Raw genomic sequence first — 12292 nt, 5'->3', positions numbered from 1 at the left:
TAAATACATTTTCCAATGTTTTCGATAGCAAATCTGTAATTCTGATTTTCAAATCAAGAGCATAAGTACCTATTTTCAGTGAGAAGCCATTTGCCAACTTAACCTAGCCAGCAACTACTACCAGTAACTACAAAGTTACTAAATATATCACTTCTGTATAGCCATATGTAAATATTAACTGTGTGTTTACTCACCCTTACAATAACAGAGAAGAGAGACCTGCAGCCAGAGGCTAGGTTTACATAAGGATCCAAAAGGTATTCATGTATATGAGGATGGGGAAACAAGGACAGTTTGGACAACACTGACGTAACTTGTAAATTTACATCATAGGGCTGCAAAAAAATGAAAACACAGTGCTTAGTTATTTTCATGCCAGCTTTTCACCCAGCCAGTGTTTATTTAACTACTAGACCCTTATATACAGGGTTATGAATAAGTAAAGATAAAAAGTTAGATTAAAGGACAGGTCCAAAACCTCTGCTTTCCACAACAGCAGGGATGTGAATATGACAGTTAGGTATTAGATGTTATTATCTGTATAACTGCTACAACCACTTGAAGCTTTTGCACACTTGTTTATTGTAGGATAAATCAGCTCAGTACTCTTCAGCTCAGTAGCTAAACAAATAGCATAGAATCAGCCTAGATTAAACATCTGCTTGCTTCTCCTGGTTAACTGTGAAGTATATGAGCTCAGGACATTGAGAGAGACAAATCCATGTTTACTGCTAACATGGCATTTCTCTTCTTCTACTTTCTTTTTTCTTGGAAAGAACCACTGCAGAAGGCCTGGTTATCTTGTGGCAGCATGCTACAGGAGATGAGATAGTCCTAGGCTGGGAAAGCAGCATGAAATTCTGAGCTGCTTCTCTAATTCCTTTCCCTAAATCAACTAAATGGGAGAAGCAACACTGTCAGATGCTGGAAGATGCTAATCAGTCATAAGGAAAAAAATAGTACCTAACTTTCTAGGAAAAAATAGTGCCTAGCTTAAAGGATTTTACCATTCCAGTGAGAAACTCATTTCCATAAAAGCGAGTATTTTCACCATAGCTTCTTTATGTTCCAAGTAGGGTTTTTTCCATCTTTGATTTTCTCACCACAGTGAAAACAAGCTGACATTTTAATTCAGCCCAAAACTTGCAAACTAATGGAATTTCCTTCCATCTATTCAGTGGTGGAACAGACTACGTTGACAAGAGATGGACAGACATTCCCTTGGTACACCCCTATGCCAGTCTGAAGATGTTACCAACACCCAGATGGTTTAACGTAACCGTGTTGATTTTACCTGAAGTGGATTACAGGGCCCTCATTCAATCTCTTTGACTGCCTGTTGGCAGTAACATCCTCAGTGGCATAATCACATCTAAAAGAGGATGATTTCATGGCCACAAATTATCATCTTTATGCTCTCAAGTTAGTGTGCCACTGAAGAATCACATAACAGATTCTCCCCTTTTCCAGACTGTAAGATTTGGAAGAATTCAGATTAAGACAGATATATTTGGACGTGTCTACATGTCTAAGCTCACATTAGCCTACTCAACAGAGATCTGACACTTGATACACTTGCCTACAGACAAACATCTCGTGCCATCTCAGATGCTCAAGAATATCTGCTGGTCTCTTGACTGTTCCACAGAGGGTGGATCCTGCAAGATCTGTGTTGTAACCACAAGCTTGGGGGAATATCTTGGGCATCACAAAAATGGCAACAGATACCTCAGTTCAGGCAAGGGAGCCAAGCTTTCAGTCAATACAGTCAAGGAAGCTGAGATGGTGATTCACTTCACACTAAAAGAGACACCTACTTGCTTTTCAGTCTAACAGCTCCAGAGACTACCGGGGCTGTTCTGACAAAATTTCCACTGACTAGATGTGGACACCTAACTAATATTTAGGTACCTTATTCCTGAATTCATTACCACATACTGTTGCATTGCAAAGGGAGTTGTCTTATAGATCTTTTGAAGTGAAAGCACATATTTCTCCCAGTCAGTAGCAATTATATCTGTACTTGATATTCGAGCAATAGATTCATCCCAATCTTCTAACAAACAAAGCTTTCAGACCGTGGACCAGAGATGTTTTAGGTAAAAGAGATCACTACATTTTGAGTTATTGTGGAAAAGTTACTCTGCAAACAGAGACACAAATTCCTTCCATAAATCCATTCCACTGTCTACCTAGCTGAACTGTAGGAGAAGGTCTTTAGAGTTGTCTGAGTCAGTCAATTCATTAGGAAGCTTTGAAGCCATGAGCATTATCTGGTGTTCACAAGAGGAGAAGAAAACAAAGTAGTAACACATGCTGCATTATTCAGACAGATTGCCTGTGCAATTTGAACTAATTGAGAGCATTAAGGAAAGCTGCTTCTTCACACAAAGCTTTTATTTCTGTCCATATGTCAGCAGACTCAGTAAGACAGCTTTGTATCAGATAACATCCTAAAAAATTTCTCTATAACTAAAAAGGTTAAAACAAGCAAAATCTGCAGTTCAGGAAATTCTTACAAAATTCTTAGGAAACAGTCAGTTCCATAAAAATGTGTAATATTAACAGGAGGAAAGAGGTACTTTCTAGCAGATGAGGTACTGGGTTTGAATAGCCTCGAAACAAGTTACTTCACTTGTGTGCCTCAGCTACCTTCTGTCAGAAACTAGGTTAATGATACCTACCACCTCTACTAAGTTTTCTCCTATCTACTGACAAAAACTGATAAAAACACAAGAATTATCTACAGTATTGTGACAAAGCAAAAAAGACATTGAACACAGTCTGTAAGTGGTACTGTGTCCCCACTAAAGGCTTTTCAACATTTTTCACTTTGTCTGGACACTAGCACCCATTATGTCAAATTTGTCTTTGATAGGACCCAGGTTTTGCTGTTGTGGGATTTGGCTTTTTTTCTATGTGATTTATGTGTTTCACTGTGAATGACCCCTAGGAGTTTCAGTTTGGTTTTTAGGACAGGGTTTTGGTACAATATAATAAGAATTTACCCCTGCTGTCTGATGCAGGCAGTTCATTTTAATTCTTCTGGAGTCAAGAACCATTTTTGATGCCTCAAATCGTAACACCTTGCTTGACTAACCCAATGTGTGTCATCCTGACAGGTAGTATATCAAAATGGGCACTGTGCTTCCATGCCAGATGCTACTTTTGTTGTAATTGTACGTATCTGACACTCAGGTGTTTCTCGGGGGATGTAACTTGCGTTCCTTACTTTTTATAATTTATGTGTCATTGCTCAGACAAGGTTTTCATATCCATAAGGCTTGTTTTTCCTAAGAGCTGATGATGCCCAGATTTCTTCATGACTCCAATCTATAACCGTGAACACACTATAACTAGTGAAGTGTGCAGAACATGTTTACTGGCAGCGAAACCCTGAGAATACATAACATAGCAATGGAAGTATTTAGCTCTCTCTTCTGACTTCTGAATTATAAAAGCTGATACTCTCAAACATCCTTCTCCCCTGAACATTCACAGAGCTGACGCAGAGGCTACCACTAGCTTCCTAACATGTTTCCTACGCTTTTATGTGTTCAAATGGCTCTTGTCCTGCTTATGAGCAGGAAATCTGGCACTACCACAGCTAATTGTTCATTCTGTAGATAGCTCCACATGCAAAACAGAAAAGAATTGTACAACTTCTGAAACTGGCACTACTGCATCTGTAGCAACTCTGGTTGGTATTACAGGGAGGGTAATCTCACTTTCAGGGCTCGTTTTCACTGGCAAGAAAAGTTATCTTCTTGATCTAAAGCAGCAACGCTGACTTGACTAACTTAAGTCCAGAGTTTAGAGAAGGCAAAGAAACATTAAGTTTTCACACAGGGCAACCTCCGTTTCACCTCCCTGAGTCTTCACTTTGTTTCTCCCCGGACAGAATAGGTCATGCAGGTTGGCTAAACACAGAAACAAACACACATCAGGAAAATTCACTTTCTTTAAATTCCTTTGTATTAATCTGGGTCTGACATGTCACACCTCCTTTTCAGAACAAGGAGTCAGTCAGATCACATCTCATTTGTTGGCGCTTGGTAACTATACTTTTATTATTTGAAGATAATCAGGAAAAAACCACTACATTGCAGATGGAAAAGGATACCTTCTAGAAACGTTCCATGCACTGACAACAGTTTTTTGTAACTGTGAAAAAATGGGGAAATGTTAGCAGTGATACAGTAAGTTCTTTTCATCTTACACAATGACGTAAACTGCTTTCAGAACACGACTTCAGACTGAAGCTCACTGAAATGTGGCAGAAAAGAGCTATATAGTATTTTATTTACTGAAAAATGTACATGCTTTCCAAGTGTAAATGTTAAAAAATGAAAAAAGAATCAGTGATGCTAGTACTGAAGGATTCCTAAGATACTATCTTACCCTCTGCTTTTACTTAAAGGTTATTCTTGTCTTACTCATTAATTTAAATTATATTTCTGGTCATGAAAACATTTGATACACAAAAAAGTGGGTAACAAAGATAAGAGAGTTTTTGTTCTCTACTTTTGTTAAGTTGAGAATGCTGATCACTGTAACATCCTGCAATCTACAGAGACCTGCACCAAGGGCATGGGACATTACACAATAATATGATGCTATAGTAGACATCTGAGTGATGGGAATCCATGAGACCTTGGAGATCAGCCCTTTAGTAGTGATGAAAGTATCAGAAATGGAATTCATAACCTGCTTTTCCTTACCTGATCAAGAATCCTGCCCATTCTTTCAAACAGGACTTTCAAGAAGTGTCCTTCAAAAAACGATGCTTCTAAATTGCACTTTTCCAAAGATCTGGGAGATCCAGGCCACTCCCACCGCAAGCAGATGACACAATAATCTCGGAACTAGAAAAAAATAGTGAGGAAAACAGATTCAAACCTCCATGGAAACCATTTCTTTCCTTTTAATAGTCCATACGCTGTAAAAGCATAGTCTGTAGCTATGTGAAAAATCTAAGCCCCAAAAGAACAGTCATTCTAAAATAAACATGACTGGTTTCTATGCAGGCACCTCAACTTCTTGACATTCATGCTATTAGGGTAGTTTCAAAAACACAATGAGTGGAGAACAGAGCTCCCAGAAAGCAGCTGGGGCCAAAACACAAAGCAAAGCCAACCATACACATCCTGATCAGGGTTCTTCTAAAGCAGGAATTGCATTCATATACATTCTTGTTGTCAGCACGTTACCACACTTTCACTGTATTTTGTGTAGCTTATCCTGCTATCCAATCTATATTGCTCCCTAATTCCCAGGACAGGAAAGACACGTATATATGCAGGATATACAAACGAAAAAAGTACTTCAGGGCTTCCTCTTCCCTCTCTTTGTTTCCTATCACCCACAACAGTCTTTCTCAACCTCTGCCTCTGATTTGCTGTGGGCTGCCTTATGTCTCACTTTGAAGGAATTATACTTTGAAAGGAGCACAGGTTATAGCAGTGAAAATAAGGAACACAGGAATAAACAATAGCAAAAAACCCCAGACTCAGAAATTCTTCACTGCATGTAGCTTACCTACTTGTGCAGGCTTCCAGGAATAGAAATATGGAAGCAGAACAGCTCTTTGGATGTAATAACAGCAATAGGCAGGGCTATTCTTAGGGGGGAAATATTTTAAGAGTAGCCGTATCATCGTCAGGAAGTGACAGAAACCAATTCTGTTCTCTAATAACCCCCAGAATACTCTTTTTCACAAGGCATGAAAGAAATACAAAGATGATACGTGTTTTCTGGCATCCAAGAATAGAACATAGGGGAATTTTATATCAACCTTTGGTACCTTATTCTCTATTTTCTATTCCCCCTCTCTTCAGGTGAGACTACAGATAAAACAACATAATAAACACAGAAGGCCAAGCTTCCCATCTTAAACCACTGATATCATAATTCAGAGTTTACAGAATTTTTGAAGTACCTACTAAATATAGCTCTCTCAGTTACTCTACTCCTTTGCATAATTTTTTCTATTCTAGAAGATTCACAGGGCTTCAATAAGAAAGCTGGAAATAAACAGTGATTGCCCTCTGACCAAGGAAACTTTAGATTATGTTTGTAAAAACAAAACCCGCATTTATTTCAAAACAGTAAATCATAAAGCTTTTCCTACGTACCAAAACTCCCAACTTCAAACCTGAATGCCTTAGGCTGCACATTCCCTGTGATGAGCCTTTATTTTTAAAGTCCCAGATTGTGTAACTCCTATGCAGCATTTTAATTTCCCTTTAGTTCTTTCAAACAGCTTGGCAGGCAATTCTCCAAGAGAATGCAGATAAATGCAAAAGCAAATTAAGAATCTATCTGCAGTTCAGATTTTCTCTCAGTGTATTTGTTATATGAATATTAATGCATTTAATGTCATCCATTATTCCCACTAGAGTAATACAAGCTGGATTCACCGTCAAAAGATCTCCAAAGGTAGGTTTTCTTTAGAAAATAAAAATTGACTTTTCCCATCTTCCATTACCAAAAGATGCATTTACCAGGACTATTTATAAAACCATTTGTACATTCTCATAAGCATTTCAAAGCCTCAAGGACTAAGGAAGTCTTCACTGACTTACTTGTCTGTGGGCATCTCTGAGGTAAGTATCATAACCTGTACCCTCCACATGGTATGATGACTTAGCTTCATCAGGTACAAGACAGAGAAAACTAAAGAGAAAAAAAGTACATTAATGAATATCTATAACCCACAGAGCACCAGATCAATACTTTCTCATCATCTGTTACAGTGTACACAATACTGAATTGTCTGGCCAATTAATCCACAGATTCTACCGTAACATTATATGAAGAACAGAGAATGCAAAATCTATTTAAGCGTGTCTAGTCTAACTGCTGTTTGCAATAACAAGATATATACTTCAGAACTTTTGTATCAAGTGCTAGAGGTAAAAACCTCAGTGGAAGCATTTTCTGAGAATTAGCAGACAGAATGGAGATGAAAAGGAATATTCATAACCAGGTCAAGTATTTGCTAAAGGTCAGAGTCCATCTTACTAGAGCATACGGAAAATTTACTGGGGAATAAATGAGCCAAAAGATAAGGAGAATTACAGTTAAAATTCTTCTTAACCTACTGCATAGGCAATTTTATTTACCATAGTTTGTTGTGCTGAAAAATGAACATCTAAGAACATACAGGAATATTTGCATATAAATGTCCCAGTTACAAATATCATTGCCTTTGCCAGGTATGTAGTGCAAATACTATATGTCCTTATTACTTCATCAATATCTGACCTAAAAAGCATCAGGAAATTCTGAATCTTATTACAGAGGAACTGTCTTTAAAAAATAAATATAAAACCCTAAAATTTCTGGACAGCAAAATAAAACTCAGTCTTTGGACCCTGTTTCCAAATTTCAGCTTTCTCCACACCCCAAGAACTGCTGGAGACTCCTGTAAGATTTATATGCAGAAATACATAGTGGCTGACTTTTCGTATGGAGTTCATCTTATCTGAAAAAACACAAATTTGCAAAACACTGCAAATCCTAAAAACATTTCTATTCACTAATGGAGATTACATGAGGTGAATTTAGGAGAGTGTTCTTTGCGTCTTTGCTCCAAACCATGTCCACCATAAACTATATATAGCAGTACTGGGGGAAAGAGGGCAAGAAGCGACTATGCCATTCTATGCTGACTGGCCTCAGGCTGTTTGCTTCCTTTGGCTAACACCTTTGATTATTTCTGGGTAAGTAGATAGGTCAGCACTGAAATACCAGTGCTGCTTTGCTACTGTGTATTAACAGAGCAAACAGCACTTGTCCTAATATTGGTTGCTAAGAGAATTACCATCACTAAGTTGCTCAGAGCAGAGCCTGTCCTCTTTGCAATAATCAATCTGCAGTATATCTAACATGCACAAAGATACATTACAGGTGACAGAGATGCCCCTTGATTTTCAGGGAACAGAAGGTTATCTCTAGCATGGCAATTATTTACTTTTATATATGTGTTTAAGGAACTTCAGGAAGTTTGAGGGTTTTTTTCCCCTAAAACATTTATGGCAAGGCTCCCCAAACTTCTCCAGGAAGGTCAAGTCTTGTAACAGCAGTTTAAGTATATAGCAGTTTAAGCATAGCAAATATTTTGAGAAAAGAAAGTTTTATAATGAATAAGGTAATCATTAATTCTGAGCATACAACTAGACTATTAGCTGTAAAGTTCTTCTATTTTTCTCATTTATGTTGAATTATTTTTACTTATTGTAAACACTAATCTTTCAGGAGTTGCTTTCTGATAAAATGCCACATAATTTCCTTCTGTGGAGTCATTTTACCAGCTGGCACAGAATAACATGCATTACAGACTACATTTGATTTGCACAGTATGTGCAGACACCCACGCATTCAGAGATTTCTTTAAGTGTTTGTTTCAACTTACCTATTTACAATTTTATGAACTTCAGTCTTCCCATCATTTTTTGGATGTTCTGGACTGACAGGTGGAGAAGCACTGAGCCACTCTTGAGTTGACAATGTATTATCTGGAGACAGATCAGTAAATAACGGATCTTCCTCTAGGTCTCTGTGAGATTATATTAGACAAAAACATAAATATTCACAGAATGTTATGGAAGGCAGGAAAATCTCTGGGTCAAAAGGCATGCTTTCTATTTTTCTTCTCTGAACAACTAGGATGTTTTCCAGAACACTATCATAAGCACATCTTTTTACCTAATCAATATGCAGAAATACCAACCTTTACAAATACCCAACAAACTTTGTTTTGAAGAAAAATCATAACTTCTTAAACTGAACAACAGAGTAGACATTTTTGACTCATAAAAAATCACTGCTTTAAATCACTTAAACTCTTTAGCCACATTTTTTACATGAGACAGAGTTATACTCCAGGAAATCATTAGATTATTTTAGATGACTCAGAAATATCTAAATTAAGATGCCTAAAATAGCCAGTGTGACCATTCCTTACCCCTCCATCAGTAAAAAAAGGAGTTACAAGAGTTACGTAGGGTATTTAAAAGGTTTTTATGGAAAGTGTCCCAGAAAAGTTCTTCCATCAAAATAATGATTCAAGAACATGAATGTAAGCAAGACACCTAAGTGACTGACTTCAAGAATAATCTCACTGAAAACAACACAAATACGCAGACTTAAGCTAGGTAGATGAGTAAGTAAATTGATATATGAAGACCTTTGAGTGCCTATTGTTCCGGAAAGAGGCTTTTGATAATTTTAGCTTTTCCGTTACTATTCTAAAAATTTCCATAAGTTGCTGATATAATAATTTCTGCATCACTTTATGGATACGGATTAATACATAGAGCACTCAAAGTGCTATTTATGCTCACTTACTGAAAAAAAACCCTGTTTTGTTCTAAAAATAAGGTTCCAAGTTAGCTATTGTGAAAACTTCCCTTAAAAAAGAAACTTACACTGCTCCTGCAATCTGTCCATTCTCTACCACATCTTTATCTTCTTGACAGAGGGACTTGTATTCCATATAGTTTCTTTCTTCTAAATTTCTCAGAACCAAATTATAAAGAATGTGCTCATTGGGTTTTTGCAAAAGGTGCTCAAACATTCTTAAAGTCATTATGCTGATCTGCAACATAAAAAGCAAAAATTCAATAAACTGATGCACCGCTGCTTTACGCTTTTTGCCTTATATCTGGTTTGTATATCCTAGAACATTGCAATTACTTATTTACATTACGGAAGGAAGCAAAAATCCTAAGAAAAATTAGGAAATTGTTATGCTGAATGTGGTATAAACATGGATGAAGAGTTCACACATATCTGACAATCATTATGTGGATGTATTCATTTCCTGTAAAACAAAAATTCTTCTAAAATCTGCTGAAATAACAACACAAAGAACATCCAGAGAACTTACAACTTAGCTCTCCATATTACAATCGGATCCATGCTGAAAGATGGTTATCACTGTGCCAGTAAGACACAGGACAGGACTTAAAGTTAGTAATACCCTAAAACAAAGTAATACTGGGATATTGTGACTAGAACTATAGGCTAAGATTTTTACATGGAGGTATTATGTAGACTTTTAAAAGGGGACCGACTTTAAGCAATGCAGAGACAGTTTTTAAAGACAGCTTTAGAGTCCTTAGCTTTGCAAAGATCAACTAATTTTCAGATAACTGGTTTTGACAGGGTGAGCAGGTAAGCATACTGAAAAATATGGATATGTGAAGGCATAGATCTGTATTTCAAGCAAGCTTTGTTTTTATTTGAAAAAGTAGAGAGTGGAGGTTGTTTCATGGAAAAAATGAAACAAGCAGCTCCTGAGGAGGGATTTTACTGAAGTCTATTTTAACAACATTTACTGTGTGTAAAGTGCATAAAGTTATTATATCATCTTCTAATTGGCATTGTGTGTATTCTCTGACCACAGTTACTTTATATAAAAAATAGTAAGTTTTTAACTGTATCTTATATAACATGAGAGAATTGACACAACATGGAAAATAACATCAATGCAACATATAACAAAGCACGCATTAAAATGCAATTACAGAAACCAATTTTGTCCTATCTTACAGATGAGCAAGCCCAACTAGATATGCATAGGGGGCAAGCAAATTTAGCAAAGAATCTTTATTAATGGGAACAATGTGCTAGCTGGAGAAAACAGATTGACTTTCAATTTCTAAAGGGAATTTGTAGGGCTGGCAGTCAGAACTCTTTGCCTTGGCAAAAAAGTTAGCTGACACAAATATGAAGACCTCACAATGGCATCTCTACAGACTCTGCGTGAGACAGAACTGGCCAGCAGATATTATTATATCATCACCACTTCTCACCTCGTCAGAAATATGATCACAGTGTTCGATTAACCTGTGTCGCAATGGATGTCTGTTGATGTCTGTCAAAGTTTCTGGCTCTCTGTGTTCTCCAAGTATAAAATAAACTGTTTCCTGCAGCAGGACATCTGAAGTCACTTGACGCACAATGCGATGCAATAGTGCAGTTGATGTGAGGATTCCGATCTCTGACCTGAACAAAAAATTCCATGTCAGATATGTAGTGGATTTCAGCTGAAAAAAAAAAATCAGCTGGATTCAGACTCTGTTCTGCTGTGTCTTGTAGGATGCTACTCACGTTTGCATCAGCTGGGGTTCCATAACATCAATGAAAAATCGTTCCCGCACAGCTTTTGCCATAGCAACAGCAGCAGTCTGAAACGAAAGTACAAAATGGTATGTCTCAAACTCAAAAGCTAAGAAACAACTGGAACTACTTATTTGCTGAATATACTTGTATCATCTGTAAACATTTCAAACCTTTTGTGCTTCTTTGATGAGTTGATCACAGTAGTCAAACCATGAAAGAAATGAAATCAACGCTCTTTTCCCTGGAAAAGCAGATGCATCTTCTTTGTGGCTATAGGAATCCAAACTAGAGAACACAGGAAAAAATGCTTATTTAGTCTACAAGTAACTAAAGAACCTTGGACTTTATCCTTACTGAACTTAACAGAATAATTAATGAACTACTTGCAATGAAGTGAACATTAAAATAGCTTTTCTGCTGGTCTCTACTAATCTGGCAGTGCTATTATTGCACAGGTTTTCAGTGGCATGCTAAAGGATACATAGCATGTACAGCAGAAGAACTCTGTTTGGTTAAGTATTTCTTGAGTCAGAAGGGAAAACTGATCACCTAGCCTGTTCTCCCAGGAAACACAGACCACAGAAACTGAATCAATAACTCCTGTAGTTGGAGAACCATAAAATGAAGGCAATTGTTCTTCTCTGCTCTGTAAGCGACCTCAATCAAGTCCACCAAAACCACAGTGTATACCTGAACTACATTGTATCTTTCAGAAAAAAACAGGTATCCCAATTTAAAGGCTCTACGGAATAACAATTCACCATTTTCTTTGGTAAAGCAGTCCAATAATTATTTATTCCGCTATTCAAAGTTGTGGTTTTTCCCTTCTAACTTGAAACTCCAACCATCAGAAATTTTGGTCGTTATTTTGCATATACCTACTTTTTGTGTCAGTACTAATAGATCACGAGCAATTCATAATGAAGGCAGAGTGGGAAAGAGAAATGTTTTGAGAATCTAACATGCAAGCAGTTAGGATTACAGGCATGTATCTTTTGCTTCATGCTGATCAGTTATACTGTAACTCTTTCCTTCTTCTTTTTTACTGCAAAAATTTTGCAACCACAGCCTGTTATCAAAGACACCCTTCCTGCCCTCTGCAGCAGCTAACAGTGTTCACTGTGTACAGTGAAAAGTTTATGTTCCCTAAATCCTTAACATC

At 37.1% G+C, this 12292-nt stretch overlaps 1 protein-coding gene across 1 annotated transcript in view; it reads right to left on the bottom strand.

The window, feature by feature from the left end:
- FHIP2A (FHF complex subunit HOOK interacting protein 2A) overlaps positions 1-12292 on the bottom strand; it is a 33019-nt gene that overhangs the window by 1589 nt on the left and 19138 nt on the right. Inside the window, exons 8-15 of the mRNA XM_059821191.1 lie at positions 11301-11415; positions 11119-11195; positions 10821-11013; positions 9432-9601; positions 8417-8560; positions 6585-6675; positions 4722-4865; positions 195-335 (exon numbers count right to left, since the gene is read on the bottom strand). Of these exons, the coding sequence (XP_059677174.1) occupies positions 195-335; positions 4722-4865; positions 6585-6675; positions 8417-8560; positions 9432-9601; positions 10821-11013; positions 11119-11195; positions 11301-11415 (1075 nt within the window). The remainder of the gene's footprint in view (positions 1-194; positions 336-4721; positions 4866-6584; positions 6676-8416; positions 8561-9431; positions 9602-10820; positions 11014-11118; positions 11196-11300; positions 11416-12292) is intronic.

Source organism: Gavia stellata, chromosome 9 (genome assembly GCF_030936135.1).
Source record: "Gavia stellata isolate bGavSte3 chromosome 9, bGavSte3.hap2, whole genome shotgun sequence".
Taxonomy (NCBI): Eukaryota; Metazoa; Chordata; class Aves; order Gaviiformes; family Gaviidae; genus Gavia; species Gavia stellata.
The sequence above is the reverse complement of the archived record's forward strand: the minus strand, read 5'-3'. Positions and strand labels throughout refer to the sequence as shown.